Source organism: Montipora foliosa, chromosome 10 (assembly GCF_036669935.1).
Source record: "Montipora foliosa isolate CH-2021 chromosome 10, ASM3666993v2, whole genome shotgun sequence".
Classification (NCBI taxonomy): domain Eukaryota; kingdom Metazoa; phylum Cnidaria; class Anthozoa; order Scleractinia; family Acroporidae; genus Montipora; species Montipora foliosa.
The window spans coordinates 19,708,423-19,724,804 of record NC_090878.1 but is presented as its reverse complement, the minus strand read 5'-3'; the positions used below and the strand labels follow the sequence as shown (position 1 = coordinate 19,724,804).

At 41.4% G+C, this 16,382-nt stretch overlaps 2 protein-coding genes across 9 annotated transcripts in view; both read left to right on the top strand.

The window, feature by feature from the left end:
- The window catches only part of LOC137973057 (tetratricopeptide repeat protein 28-like), a 178,050-nt gene that overhangs the window by 20,426 nt on the left and 141,242 nt on the right, over positions 1-16,382 (top strand). The window contains exon 10 of one of the 8 annotated variants that reach the window (XR_011117160.1): positions 1-3,357. This exon is cut by the window's left edge and continues 505 nt beyond it. The exons of the other annotated variants lie outside the window; for them this stretch is intronic. The gene's annotated coding sequence lies outside the window, so the exon portion shown is untranslated. Of the gene's footprint in view, positions 3,358-16,382 lie in introns of those variants that run through there. 8 annotated transcript variants of the gene reach the window in all.
- On the top strand, positions 3,428-7,019 carry LOC137972601 (tetratricopeptide repeat protein 28-like). The gene is made up of 3 exons (XM_068819343.1): positions 3,428-4,484; positions 4,572-6,173; positions 6,988-7,019. The coding sequence occupies exons 1-3, from the start codon at positions 3,428-3,430 to the stop codon at positions 7,017-7,019; spliced, it is 2,691 nt and encodes an 896-aa protein (XP_068675444.1).

Sequence of the window (16,382 nt, the reverse complement as noted above, 5' to 3'; positions counted from 1 at the left end):
ACATGGGGGGAATGCGCAAACAGTTAACACAAATTGTCCAGTTACAGTCAACTTCAAGTACAGGTAAACTTCGGAAAATGGCGAGAGATTACCAGAAAGATAAATCTGTAATATAACTTGAAGTTGTTTGTTGTAAAAACTCGTTATTAATGTTACTAAATTAGCAAATGCAAACAACAAAGCCCTATTAGCAGGTTATCAGGATACCGGATTTTTTGTTTATTTATTTATTTATTTTTTGGAAGGAGACTTTATTCAAATCCTGCAATTTTACCTGCTTCCTTAACTCCATTCATCCAAAAATTACAAGATCAGCCTTAAATCATCCGAAAAACATATGACAAATCACAGTTCAACAACTTATCATCCTGGGCAAGTTGTTCAAAAGCCAAGTTTTAAAACGAGTTTTATTCTCTACTTCCAAATGCTGTTCAAGGCTGATATTCTGTAAAACTTTACATTTGAAAAAGTCAATCTTGAAAAACAAAAATAAGCAAAGGAAACTGTCACCAAAAAGTTGAAAACGTAAAACAAATGTTTACGCTAATCCTGGATTAAGGTAATCGGCTTTCAAACAACCGGGCCCTGCATTCGAAGTCCGGTTCCGTAATCCTGGTTTAGTTCCTTGCAAACTGTTTAAATCTGCCGTGGCGAAGGCAAGAAGACAACATCTGTACTCTATTTATCTCAATGCTCAAAAATCTAAAAATTCCGTAAGTGCGTGTTCTATAGTCCAGTCCAAGGCTCTAATTTTACAATTCCATAATCTTGATTTCAGTATTAGAGTAACTTGGTACCAAACGTTCCACAATAACTTGAAATCTCGTTAAAAAAAAAAAAGCTTAAATCCAGTAGTCCAGTCCGGGTTGGAATCGCTAAAACTCTCTCTAACTAAACAAAAGCTACAACTAGTAAATAGTTCTCATAAACTACAAAAGTTCGTCATGATTCTACACTCGAGCTGGCTTCAAGGCTGACGAGTTGATCATTTACAACTTCTTTCTCACCACAAGCTTAAACGTGCACTCTGAGCTGCTGATAGCTTTCCAAGACCAATGTTTCTAAAGTTAATCCTTTCCAGCGGGGATAGTATGTGGATGGGGGATGTCAAAATATGCGACTTATGATCAGGAACATACGACCAAAAATTTAATTTTAACGCTCAAAAATGCGAACTAAGCAAGGTACAGATTTTGCTAGCCTGCTTTATGCAAAACAAATGTTGACGCAAAAGTATATAAATACTAATATGTAGTTTTTGAGAAGAGCAGAAGGAACTTCTAGGAAGTGTCGATCAAGAATAAAACAATTTGCCATCAGCGAAAAACATTTTGGGAGATTTTTGTTACGTTCAATCAGAGTTAAATTTTTCTATCGTACTTTTGGTCGTTCGAGTAAAATCGCAAAATCGAAAGTGACATAGATTTTAGCGCGCGCCTGTGATCAAGTTACCTTGCGTGTTTTTAATACTGACAACTCACGAAACAAAGGATGCACCTGTGTCAAAATTACGGCAAGACACCGGGTTTTTGTTTCAGTTGCCTTTTTTTTTTTCTTTCAAGTGTTATAAAGTTCGACAATATAACACAAAGATCACAATCGTTGATGCTAGTCCACGTGTCAGCTAAAGTTAAGCTCCTCCGAATGAGGTTAGTACTTGGATGGGGGACCGCTGCAAGTCCCCGTGACGGCGGTTTTTTAAACTTGATTTCATTTTTTATCTTGTTTGGCCGTTGAAATCTATTTTCTTATTTTCTTTCTACGTCAAAACGGCGAACATACTGGTTCCCAAGAAATATTGGAGTATTCATTCAATGCAAAATACTTCTAATGAAGTATTCGTTGTACGCAAAATAGTGTTCACAGTGGAACACACAAGTACGAGGCAAGATCTAGAAATAACGTAGAGTATTATCCTTACCTTTAAACGTTTCCATTCTCAAAGAAAAAGCATCTGTCCACTTTATCGAATAGTTTAATACTGAATCAATCATGGCGGGCGGAAAGATTCCACACTAAATCTTTGCTTTCATCAAGGTTAACGGAAGTGTGTTACGATGGCCGAGTGGTCTAACGCGCTCGCAGATAATTGTGAAGGTTGGGAAAGAATATGAGTTCTCCACGGGGTAAGGAAGTTTGGACTTACTGGAGGGAATAAATGTAAATTCACCCGATCGGAGAGTAATTCAATATCCGTGGGGTATGCACATTTGTGACTACCAACAAAAAAAAGACACCAGACCGGTTTTAAGACGTGGTATGGCTTTGGCATTCCACATGAAAAATAACTGTACCTGAAATTAAATGCTATAGATTCAGAGATTTTGTAAGGCAATTGAAAAATACAGAGTTTCCTAAGAAAGATCGTTCTACGATCTGTTCAATTCTTTAATAATTTTAGCAGATTTGCATTGAAAGATGACGTCTTTTTCTCTCGAGGCTTGAATAGAATAAAGAATTAGTCTTCCGCAAGTTTAGTGTAAGTTTCTTTGCCTTGAACTAGGTAACCAAATAATTAGACGTAAGAGACTAGCATCGTCATATCAGCAGTTAAAATCAGGTCTGGTATTTTGAATACATCACTGAAGTCATGAACATAGGATAAGAAAAATAAGGGAACGAGAATGGATCCTTCCGGAGCGCGGGTGCATATATCAATGGACGTTAAACCAAACAAATTTCGCCGACGTAATGGACAGCACCTTAGTATTCAAGTTTATGAAGCAGATTTTTTTCTATCCACCGTAACAAAGGCCTTAGAATATAAATGGCATATTCACTGCCATCAAGGGCAAGATGATTTCTTGTATATGTTGGTCAGTAGTAAAGAGGTAGTAATATGCAATGTAGTGAAAACAAACTTAGTGTGATGTATACTGTGATGATGTGGTGTAATGTAAATGTGCTGTAATTTATTTAAGTTAGTTACAACACGGTTATAGATAATTACTTTCTAGACCAACTTTTAAAATCCAGGGGACATTTAGAGCAGTCTGTATGTTACAAACGTGATTGACCACCAACTTTCAACAGTGGTATCAGGCGAGCAATTTGATTTGATCAGGGAAATATGATGACAAAAGACAACAGTATTACTTTGGCTGAGTTAAGTCTGATCATGATATGGGACAAATTTATGCCATTTAAATACGTCTATTTAATTGTGCGGTCAATTCTACCTTTAAAAATTAATTAAAATCAGACAAAGGGCTCAACAAAAGAAATAAAGAGTTTGACGTCAACAGCAGAAAATTGTCTTCGTTAGACTCATAATGACAGCCGCTCTGTTTAGTGTTGGTTTAACTACGTACCCGCGGCATTTGTGGTCAGTGCATTGAATTTCTCATGCTTTCTTTTGTATTTTTCAAGGAGTGCCCTCTCTTTCAAAGACGACCTTCCTTGTTCTCAAGAGTTCTTGTAATCAAGAATGGCGGACAAAAAGATGAACGTTTTCGAGCAGCATATACAAGAGCTTAGCGTTGCACGAAAAGAGGGAAACAAAAAAGGGGAGGGTATTGCATATTTTAATCTGGGCATTTATTATTATGGCTTCGCTTATTTTGAACAAGCTAAGAGGGATTACACAGAAGCATTAAGGCTTTTTAAAGGAACAGGTTTCAGTGCTGGAGTGGGAAAAGCCTGTGGCAATCTCGGCAACGCTTATCACAGTCTGGGCAATTTTAAAAAGGCCAGAAAGCACCTCAAGCAACAACTAATTATTGCAAAAAAAGTAGGGGATCGACACCAGGAAGGCAATGCCAATTGTAATCTCGGCAAAGCTTATCGCAGTCTGGGCAATTTTAAGCGAGCCATAGAGTATCACGAACAACATCTTCGCATTGCAAAGGAAGTAGGAGATAAGGCCGGGGAGGGAGGCGCCAATGGTAATCTCGGCAACGCTTATCTCAGTCTGGGCAATTTTAAGCGAGCCATGGAGTATTACGAACAAGATCTTAGGATTGCAAAAGAAGTAGAGGATAGGGCCGGGCAGGGAAGGGCCAATGGTAATCTCGGCAACGCTTATTACAGTCTGGGCAATTTTAAGAGAGCCATAGAGTATTGTGAACAACATCTTAGCATTGCAAAAGAAGTAGGAGATAGGGCCGGGGAGGGCAACGCCAATGGTAATCTCGGCAACGCTTATTACAGTCTGGGCAATTTTAAGAGAGCCATAGAGTATTATGAACAACATCTTAGCATTACAAAAGAAGTAGGAGATAGGGCCAAGGAGGGAGGGGCCAATGGTAATTTCGGCAACGTTTATCACAGTCTGGGTAATTTTAAGCCAGCCATAAAGTATTATGAACAACATCTTAGCATTGCAAAAGAAGTAGGGGATAGGGCCGGGGAGGGAAGTGCCAATGGTAACCTCGGCAACGCTTATCTCAGTCTGGGCAATTTCGAGCGAGCTATAGAGTATTGCGAACAACATCTCAGCATTGCAAAAGAAGTAGGGGATAGGGCCGGGGAGGGCAAGGCCAATGGTAATCTCGGCAACGCTTATCGCAGTCTGGGCAATTTCAAGCGAGCCATAGAGTATCACGAACAACATCTCAGCATTGCAAAAGAAGTGGGAGATAGGGCCGGGGAGGGCAAGGGCTATGGTAATCTCGGCAAAGCTTATCACCAAATGGGTGAGCCTGAAAATGCTCTTCTCCTTTACGAACAACAGCTTACTGTTTGCATGGAAACGGAGGATCCAGTAGGACAGGGAAAGGGTTGCTATGACCTTGGTCTTGTTCATGAAAATTTAGGCTCGTTGTGGAAAGCCCTTAATTTTTATCGTCTAAGCATAAAACATTTTGATGAAACAAGGCGTGTTCTTCAATCAGAAGATGCATGGAAAATAAGTTTTCGTGACACAAAACAGTCTGCGTACACAGCTCTGTGGAGAGCACTTTTAAAGAATGGAGAGGTTGATGAGGCTTTGTTTGCTGCTGAACAAGGACGAGCACAAGCTTTGACAGACATTTTGAAGACGAAATTTGGCGTTGATGAAGAACCTTCCCGGGCAGTCGCGACAAAGGAAACTACCTCCGCTGTAATAAAATATTTGCCTTTACAAACAGTTTTCATAGCACTTGCAGGGAACAATATCAGTTTTTGGCTTCTGAGAAGAGGAAGCGGAATAAACTATAGGGAAAAGGAAATCGAAAATGGAAGTGCTGACTCACTGATAAAGACTACTTTGGAACAGATTGGCGCAGGGGCTGTTGTCCAATGCGAGAATCGCTCGGTGCAAAGACATCGCAGCGACTTCTCTTGTAGTGGAGAAGCTGTTGAGGAATCCTTTCAGTCTTTGAGCGTGTCCGACAACCCCTTGCAGTCTTTGTATGATTTCTTAATCAGTCCCGTTGCAGACTTGCTCCAGGGTGATGATTTGATCTTTGTTCCTGATGGACCATTTTGCTTGGCTCCTTATTCTGCGTTGAGTGACTTTGTCAGGATCCGTACTTTCCCCTCGCTGACCGCCTTAAAAGTGATCTCTAGTGCACTTGACGACTTCAACAGTAAGAGTGAAGCACTGCTTGTGGGCGATCCGTGCTTGAAGGAAATCACTTGGGGCACCGGTGAACCCATGTTTAAACAGTTGCCGTGCGCAAGGAAAGAGGTGGAGATGATTGGAGAACTTCTGCAGACCGCGCCTCTCACTGGCAAAAACGCAACGAAAGCCGAGGTGCTGAAAAAACTAAATTCCGTTGCTTTAATCCACATTGCTGCTCATGGAGATGAGTATTTTGGAGAAATCGTTTTGACTCCAAATCCCGACCGCACATCACAGATCCCCAAAGAGGAAGATTACATGTTAACAATGAGCGATGTTCAAGCAGTTCGTCTTCAGGCAAAGCTGGTTGTACTGAGTTGCTGTCATAGTGGCCGGGGAGAGGTAAAATCTGAGGGTGTGGTTGGAATAGCCAGAGCTTTCCTGTATGCTGGTGCCCGGTCTGTTCTGGTGTCACTCTGGGCAATTGATGATGAGGCGACCATGCTGTTCATGAAATGCTTCTACCGACACTTGGCAGATAACAAAAGGGCAAGTTTAGCTCTTCACCATGCTATGAAATCTCTTCGGGAGACGGAGAGGCATTCCGCCATTAAATTCTGGGCGCCGTTTGTTCTAATTGGCGATGATGTCTCGTTTGAATTTGGGCCACAAGAACTCGAAAAGAATGGTAAGTGCTGTTCGAATATAATTTTACTTACTGAAAAGAAATATTTTTACCACAATTGCTTGTAATCTCGCAACCTGATCGGCTAATTTGCCCGCGTTGTCGATGAGAGTCTAGACAACTCTATACGCGTCATGCTCGCGCCATTTTGTCACGCAATGTAATAGCCAATCAGGAACGCCCATATTCGGAAATATACCAATCATATTGTGAAAAAGTTATAGACAACGCTTGCTCTGTCTTTGAGTCATGATTTTGGTCACGCTCTGAAATAGAAACTTTCTTTGGCGTTGAATATTGTGGTAAAAAACAAATCGAAAGTGGTTCAACGTTGTCTGTACTCTTATTGACAACGATATTCTTTATCACAGTGGTCAAAATTTGTTTTGGACTCACTCAGAACGAAATTATTGCTAATCACCATTTAACCCGCTATTTCTTTGTTTTTCTTTCTTCCTTTTTTTTCCAGAAACGTCGTCCGAAAGTTGAGAAAACTACTTCTTGGAATCTGATGCGTCAACATGTCATTTTCGTTACTTAAAAATATACCAGTTATTGAGAAGCATTCAAAGCATTCAAACTTCATAAGCAGTGAAGGAAGACAAAAGATATGCAAATGTTGTTTTAAAGTGTGTTTTTAGACTTGTTTTACTGGTGACAGTTATTCATCTTAAGGCCCTCATGCGAATTTTCATTTAAGGAAAAGACAGAGTTTCGAGAAAGAGCCATTTTTCATTCGTAGAAAGAACACCAAATGTCAATGGTTCCTTCTTCTTCTTCTTCTTCTTGTTTTTTTTTTTTTTTTTTTTTTTTGCAGAAAAACAAAAATTTAAAGTTCTGGTGTTCTAATCAGTAGGCGTTTTAAGTTGAAGGAGAAAGAAATGGCAAGTTTTTCGAGTGTCTAGAATGTAAATTTTATGAGATTTTTTACATTGTGACCGGGAAAACCGTGAACACCTAAAATACATTAGGAATGCTTATATTGTTCATAAGCCAATCATGTTTGAGGACTTCACACGCCCAAACCGCAAACTGAATAAACGTTGTTAGTACTGTAGCAGATAATGTAAGGTATTCGCGACGGCGCCACTTGTCGAAAGCAACAATTGCTTCGGAGTGCCAGTGATCGGTGAAAGGAAGAACAAATGCCGCACTGTTCTGTTTCTTTATAAGTAGTTTCAGAGCTTAAACGACCAGAATTGGCTCAAACTAAATCCATTGCCTGGTAAATCTGAAGGCGACACAGCGATTGTGGTGCAAATAACAGTAACTAAACACTCTGGGCGGATGCGGTCGAACGGGTGATTGGACAGAAATAACATTCCTGACATATTTTAGATGTTCACGGTTTTCCCGGTCGCATTTAAGGGGGCCAACGCAAAGTAAAAAAATGGCCGACTTCTTGAGCAAGTTTCTAGAAGCTAAAAAACTAGGAAAGTAGGCATTTACTGATATCCTAATTAATATACATAGAAGGTTTTAAGACTCAAGAAATTGTTAGAAAAAGGTTCCAGAATCAAAGAAATAGGGAACTTTATATCGGTGGACGAGTACGAGTCTTCCGTATTGAGCATGCGCATAAGGTTTAGAAGCCGACATTTTTCGAAGTGCGCATGCTCAATACGGAAAATTCGTATTCGAGGTTGTCCTTGTCGATCGATCTGAAAAGGGAGCTTAAGGTCTACGAAGACGACGTCGACGAAAACGCCACAAAACAATGATATCATTGGTTAAAGGAGCATTAAATAATCGTGCTGCATGTGCAGCACGGATTTTAGCTCATATTTTTGCGGTTCTCTGCGTGACGACGACGTGAAATCACTAAATTTGAGGTTTTGACGACAACGTGAGCCTGCAACAGAGAATCTTTCATTCTCTATTTTCAGTCTGAAACCGCTCGTACCATTTTATTTTTAGGATACTTCGCCCACATTGTACGATGTGAACGAGATGGAATAATCACGAAAGACTTTTACTAGAGCGAAGTTCTATTTTGAGGTGACGTTTTTGTCGACGTCGCCGTCGTAGATCTTAAGGTCCCTAATGTCCCTATTTCCACAGAGGGGTGCCACAGACAGAGGGGCAAGGTAAAATAAACGTTAAATGGGCGATTTCTTGGGCAAATTTCTGGCATCTAAAAAACTAGGAAATGAAAGTTACCTGATCTCGTAATTAGTCTGCATTGAACGTTTAATGACTGTAAAAAAATAACCTGGGCAATCTTCTGGATTTGAGTGATCTCGTTGGGCAATTTCGTAGGGAAACTTCCAGAAGGTTAAAAACTAGGAAATAAGAGGGTTGCTTGATCTCAAAGTCCGGTTTTCTCCTCCCCACAAAACCAACACTTCATTTTATTTGTACTGATTTCAGTTAATTTGTAGTCTCCCCAATTAGTAGAGCACTCGCGCTCGGCTAAAATACCTTGAGACATAAATAAAGTGATGATGATGATGATGATGATTATTATTATTTTATTAAAGCCTTTACGTCTAATTTAAAGCACATCCGTAAACTTGCATGGGTTTTCGTGCTGGAATACACATTTATCACTAACGTCTGGTGGTTACTTCTCTTCCCCCTGCCTGTCGCCGCCCGGAACAGAAATATGGCCGTTAGGGTAATAGGCCACTTCTGAAAATACCATAATACTCTTTGTTTGTCCCCCCCCCCCCCCCCAAATTTTGCATAAGCATTGTTTTTGTTTTCTCTAGCTTGGGACTGTTGTAAGTCCTAAGAGAAACTGGAAACAATGCTTATGAAAAATCTGGGGGGACAAACAAAGAGTATTATGGTATTTTCCGAAGTGGACTATAGTCGAGATCCCCATATGACGTACTTTTGATCTATTGATTACACAATGACTTTCCTTGCGAGAGGAAATCTATTTTCAATAGATCAAAACGTCGGTGTAAAGTTAGGGAAGTGCAGAGGAGAATTCATTTGAATGAGATCGGATTCTTCCTGATCAAGAAATATTTTTTGGGGTAGGGTGAGTGAACGGGGCATTTTTTTTGCCTTCGATCTTCTCGTTGTGGTCCAAAAGTTCGAAAATGAAGAAAAGTTTCAATTGCTTTTTTCCCGGGATTATAGGGGGAGATGTAAACTAACTCAATTTAAACGACAACTCTGTAATCAATATCATTATTTACTTCCATATACTTTCGCAGAGCATAAGACGTTTTGACAAGAAAAGGTCGGACTTGAATGTGGTGGAGTGTTTCGTGCAATGATATCAGACTAGTTGGGCTGGATGTGATTGTTTAAACTCCTTAATGCGATAAAATGTCCGTTGATAACGAATGTGTTTGCTGAATATGATGGTTGTCCTTGTTGTAGAGACAAACGTGGTAAAGAAAATGTCATCGTGAAGCTTAAATTTCATTAAATGTAATTTCTTGAGTTTCACAAACTTAAGCTTTCTATCGGTAGGTTGCACCTTTCGCTTCGCAAATTAGCTTACGTCCCCTTTTACACAACGAAGCAGAATTAAGTTCAAGAAAATACTTTAGTTAAGGACGGTACCTACCATTGCTATTGCGCACACGTTCTGCGCATCTCGAGATACTTGGATTTCCTATCGGCGGGGCCTTTTAATAAAGGGATATTTTTGTGCGATTTAAAACTATGCGGAGAAAGTAGAACCTAGCAAGTGCTCTTGCTATCCAAAAAGAAAACTGGAGGTAACCATGCATTTTTCAGAGATAATTAAGTTTGATAAAAAGTAATGATCTTTCGACCATTTCAAGTGCGAGGTAAATGTGTATCACAATTAAAATAGTTTTAAAACACCATAATCACTAAAAGGCGGTAAAGTATGTAACACAAGTGATAAAAATATTTGTAAAAAATGGGGGACATAAATTACTAACAATAAGCTTTTATAACCTGATCTAAACGAATAATTTAGCATGGATGGAATCAGATTGTTTGTTTAGCGTTGGTTTTAGGTCTTTGACAAAAAAACATTTCGAAAATAAGACAATCAAATTTGTTTTGACATTTCCTTAAAATTTGATTGTCTTATTTTCGAAATGTTTTTTATGTCGACACTTTTCCCTGGCCTTGATATAAAATATTGCTAATTAGAGCAAGTCGTGCACTTTGCAAGTGGTCGCACTAAGTTTGCTGAGACATGGAAACCTCAAAAAAGACAACTACAAACATGTTGGCGTTATTCGGCCACCAACGTGGCTATTTATTATATCATCAACGAAATCAATAAAAACCGCAGTAAATTAAAGCCATGTTCAGCAAAGGTGGGGCGAGAAAAAACGCCAAGGCCACAGAAATGTGGCAGCCCCACCAAGACCACGCAAAGAGCACGGCGATACTTGTCAACGCGAATAGCTAATGTGCTCACGGCCGGAGCAGCCCATGTCTGAACTACAGCCGCAAGCGAGAGTGTATAAGCGAACTCGCACTCTAAAATTTAAAAAAAAATTATAGGCGAAAAGAGAAATTACAATTAAATGGCACTTATATAGCAGCCCATGACTGAACCATAACATTGCCAACCAGGAGGGAAAAATGATAATGGCAGAGAAAACAGATGTACGACTGAAAGGTCACTGCGGAAGAGAACAATCAAATGTACTGACTCGCTGGTAGCAGCCCATGCCTGAACTACCAAGGCGCCAATGAAAAGCTAACGATGATTGACTGTTAAGAAGGATGTGATAATTATATTAAGCACCGGGGTAATTTTACAGGGCACGTAGCAGCCCATGCGCGAACTAAATAAGGCGTATAAATGATAGATTAAACAATAGAGCTACTAACTACGAACTTAATTTGCAAGCAAACGCTCTGGGCGGATGTAAACCTTAAAGGCATCGGACTTCCAGCGGCCAAGAGTGCGAATTTGTGAATCAGAGAATCCTTTTTCAGCCGCATGCGATGCAGCTCCGATTCGAAAACTGTGACCTATGTACCGACGGGTATCAAGGCCACAGAATGACAAGCAACGTTGCAACTCAGTATTGAATTGATCGGCCGCCGTTAATCGGTGCCAAATTTAAATGACAGAAAAGCGGACCGGTGCGATTTCCCCTCAGTACGAGATAATCTAAAATGGCCTGCACGGGACAAAACTGCGCGGGGCAGTCTTCTCGTGATATTAATATCTCAAAAGGGCGGTTGTTGACGTTGTGTTTGTATTCGGAAATTACCAGCTTGAGGAAATGAGCTTTGCCGTCGGAAATTAAAAATCGCAACGCGCTAAATTGAAGAACGGTGGAAACTGACTTAGCACTATTGACTGCTAGTTCGCCGATGCGGAAAAACCCATAAAAGGCTAAAAGGAACATAGCTCTGTAGAGAGTTCGTTGAAAAGCCGAAGAGTTGGTGAATCGAAGAGACCTTACAAGTTCGTGCGAAATCGGGGGGGGGGGGGGGTGATTGGCAGACGAATATCACTCTTGCGACGGCGGCTCACCGCGGTCAATAGCTTTTGAATAAGAAAAGATTTCGTGGGGTCGGAAAAACTTTTAAGCTTGTGTACGTAACTGAGTGCGGAGGTGTACGATGCTATAGTTGACGGCGCCAATTGGCGGGCCGATAGAGAAGAGATAAACAGAGCCAGCATGTTTGGACTCAAAGGAAGTTGGGGGCTTGAGGTTTTATAAAAACGGTGAGCGAGATCTTGGAAAACAGCCCAAGCCCGTTGATAAAGTTTGCGAGAGCCCGGTTTTAATGCCGAACTGAGAAGATCCCTCAAATTAGCGACCAACTCTCCGGTAGAAGGTTCGTCGGGACCGGAGTGGGAAATGGGTCTGCATCCGGTGTGATTGCCTTGAACGAGTCTATCTGAAAACGTGAGATAAAATCGGCACGACTGTTTTGAAGACCAGGCACATGACGTGCTTTAAACAAAATATTGTGCCTTAGGCAACAAAGAATCAAAGGGCGCAAGAGTGCCATGATAAGTTTATGCTTGGAAGATTGCTTGTTAATAATATCAACTAAGGCGGCGTTGTCGGTAAAAAAGACAACACGCTGATTTGCCATAAGATCCCCCCACACATGCACGGAAAGGGTAATGGGGAAGAGTTCGAGACAAGAGATATTAAGTGAACGCCACGATCCAGGCCACGCGCCATAAAGCCAATGAGAACCAAAAACCGCGCCATAATCTTTTGAGCCCGCTGCATCGGTGAATAGTTGCAGCGTGGCTGATGTTTCCCAGCGACCGGATAAGAAAAAGGCCCTACCATTAAAATTGTCTAAAAAAGTAAGCCACAGCTTGATGTCATGCCTAGCGTCCTTATTTAAACGGATATGATGATATGCCTTTTTGATACCTTTGGTAAGGTCAATAAGGCGACGAAGGAAAGCGCGGCCTGGAACTACGACAGAACACGCAAAATTTAAAAGACCGATAAGGGACTGAAACTCCCGAAGGGTAACTTTTCGACGTTTGTGAAATTGATGAAGCAACGTGCGACATTTTTGAAGCTTATCAGGCGGTAATCTAGACTCTTGAGAAATAGAGTCAAGAGTAATACCCGCGAATTCAAGTGTCGTCCTCGGCTGCACTGTCTTTTCATGAGCAATCGGCACTCCGAGATAATCGCACAGGAGGAGAAAATTCGCCAAATCGGCTTCGCATTTCTCTGCAGAAGGGGCCACGAATAAAAAATCATCTAGAATGTGTAACACGGCTGATGCTCTTAATTTATGCAACGATAGCCACTCCAAAGCAGTGCTAAAGGTTTTAAAAAATGGCGCACGAAGATGAACAACCTATCGGGAGACAGCGATCGAAATAATATTTGTCCGCCCATTTTATCCCAAGCAAGGAATAATAATAATAATAATAATAATAATAATAATAATAATAATAATTACAAAAATTTATATAGCGCTAAATTTAAATAAATATCCTAAAGCGCTTTACAATAGTATAGATAAAAATGTCCTATAGATAATAAGCCGAAATCAATTAATATAAAAAAGTAAAATAAATAAGTGGAAGTGAAATAATAATAATAATAATAATAATAATAATAATAATAATAATATTAATAAAAATCTTGCACCAATCTAATAAAAAATATATATAAATTCTCAATTGATCATTATGTCCATAAAATTAATCAAGTCCATACGCTAATTTAAAGAGAAATGTTTTCAGACCATTTTTAAAAGTCACTAAACTTTGACATTGTCTGAGGGCCAGCGGTAGCTCATTCCAAAGCTTGGGGGCAGACGCAGCAAACGAACGGTCTCCAAATGTCTTGCAAGTCATGCGAGGGACATTTAGTAGCATCTTATCTTGACTCCGTAATGCATATATAGTCTTGAGGATGTATAGGGATGATACGAAAGGCCGATTTTATGTCGGTTTTTGCCATGAAGCAGCCAACCCCCAAACGCTGAACAATTTTCACTGCCTGATTTATGGTGGCGTAATGAACAATAGAACAGTCGTCGGGAATGTTATCATTAACCGAAAAACCCGAGGGATAGGATAAGTGTTGAATTAAGCGAACCTCGTTTGGTGTCTTTTTGGGAACTATGCCAATGGGCGAGGTGCGAAAATCAGGAAAGGGAGCGTTGGTTAAAGGTCCAACAATCCTGCCAGCATCAATTATTTCCTTTTGCAATTTAGACAGGACCAAATCCGGGTTTTGTAGGGCGCTTTTCAGATTAGGAGACTCGAACGGGGCGCGGTTGCCAATAAATTGTATGCGAAAACCATAACGAAAGCCATGGACCAAATATCTAGCCAAATTAGACACAATCCTGGAGCAAAAATTCAAGCCGATCCACCTTTACGGGCGTGACTGGTGTGCTGAGCAGAATTGAGGACGCCGGATATTCCTGATTTAGGGGGACCGTGGCGAGTGTGGTTCCCGGACGCGGAACAGTAACTTGCGGGGTGTTTTGCCCCGCATTTGTAGCAGATATGCTCGTAATTGCAGCCACTACAGGTTTTCCCGGCATGAAATGTCCAACAAGTACCCTTGGGAAAGGTGCGTGAACGAGAACGGGGTCGATTGTCATGGGTTTGGTTAGCGGGTATTTTCCCGCGGTAATTCACCATCGCCCTGAGCCATAGTTCCCAGTGAATTTGATCCCATGGGTGTTGTTCAGGGGCGGACTGCATCATAAAACGAAATTGCTCGTCGTAGAAAACCACTCACCCGACTTAAAGGTAATATCGCGCACTACTTCACAATACTTCATTAATTTCGGAGCATCCTGGGGCACCCTTTCTACATAAATTGCTACAAAAGTATTGAAGGCAGTTATCCACTGGGTAATGGTCTGCACCTTTTTAGAGGACTGCACGGGCTCTAGATGGAGACGGTTCTGTGAGGAAATAGTATTCCCCGGCGAGAGTGATAGTGCGAACTTTTCAGTCGGGGGCCCAACGCCTAACAGCGCTCCAAAGGCTACATATTCGTTTTGCCAAATCTTGGCTTTGATCTTAGCACTCACGTGTGATCCCAGGGAAATGGCGATGCTGGTAAATAATTGGCGAGGCCCATCTTCGGTCCCAGACAAGGTGCAAGATTCAAGCGTACCTGGTACTCCCGTGAACGCCGTTACCTCGTCGTCCACCGCCTGATCATTTGGGTGCACAATTGACGTGGAAGGAACTGGGGTTAACTCGTCATTGGTGCTGGAACGGCGATTCGCTAGGGCAGCATTCACGGCTTCAGTGACGGCCACAGAAATTGTAGTTGCCAGAGCCTCGACACTCACTTGCATAAGCCCAGAGTCGTTATTGGCTTGAGGAGTTGCAGACGAAGCCACGGAGGGCGTTGTCGGAGCCACTTCAGGGAGCTCAGAAGGACGTAACCGCTTTGAGCGACGAGAATTTGTACCCAAGGTGCGTTTCTTGGGAGGCATAGCTGATGATGAAAAAGGCTACCGGAAAGATAAACTAAGCTAATTAAAAGGGAAACGTGACTGCAAGTGTTACCCACAATGATTAGAAGTCAATTAAGAATCAACAGATAGCCCGCATCTGGTTAAACTGATAAGCTGGGCTATCGGAAAAATGAATCGCAGCAGGAAATTCCTCAGAGGGGCGTATTGTAAAATGACCTGAATAAAAAATGACAACAGCGAGAGCGTGTGTGCTAGCGCAAAAACGTAACAAAAAGCCGAGTTCCATAGCGGTGTGAGAAAAAACAGCAGCCGAGTGCATTGGACACGCCTAACCTACTCGGTGGTCGAAAGGATTGTACACCCGTATGGCTTCTGTAATTAGCTTACAATAAAAAACAACCAAAGCCGGTATAACAAATAAGATCGGGCACACTGTGCCATCAGGCGGATATCCGCACATGATATAAGAAGTTGTGAACAGCGTGGAATGCTGCAGCCAAAAAGTCAGCAACGTGTAATTCCAACTGAAGGCTGATTCATTAAAAATTAGATATTCATCGGCTTGGTGAACATAAACCGCAAGGAACTGGCGAACAAATAGCAAATAAATAGCAAATCTTTTCAATGATGAGAGATTGCGATTGCATAAATGCTCTCATTGCGTAGGGAATGTAGGCATCTTAAAACGGCCCCTCTGAGGCTCCTAAAAAGTCGATAATGGCCGCGAGAGTTTAAATGAACGCCATCGCTGGAATAAAGGCTAACCTTGGTATTCCAAAAACCCATGTGCCTCCAATAGAAGGAGTACGGGAGTGGCTCTAGCAGGACCTTCAAGTACTTGACTAAATCGCGAACGGGTTTATTATACATAGGGCTCGATTCTCGATAAACAGTTTGGCAAACGCAAACACGTTTGACCTGAAAGCGGTCATGAAGCAAAGTGACTAAATCCTCAATAGCAGAAGCTATCGACAACGGGTCAGCGTGTACGAGATCGTTCGATCCCAGCTGTAAAATGACAATCTGGGGCAGAAAAGACTCAACCATTGGTAAATCAAAGGCACGTGCCTTTGCAATAGTTCTACCGCCAACACCATGCCATTTAATTTCGCAGGCTTCGGCAATGAAAAAATTGGCGTTAAGGTCGGGATGAGAGGCAATAAAGTCCTTTAAACGGCGGATAAAGGAGTGGCCAAGAATCAATACCCGAGGTGGAGCCATGCCAAACGTTTAGGGAGAATAAAGCCCTCTAAAAGAGAACTTAAGCAGCATACAACTTGCCTGAAAAATCTTGATAATCCAAGTTTAGTCCGTGAAGGAACAGCTAAGAGCGCCAGTCACGAAGATTGCAATCCCTTAACTAACCTATCCTTA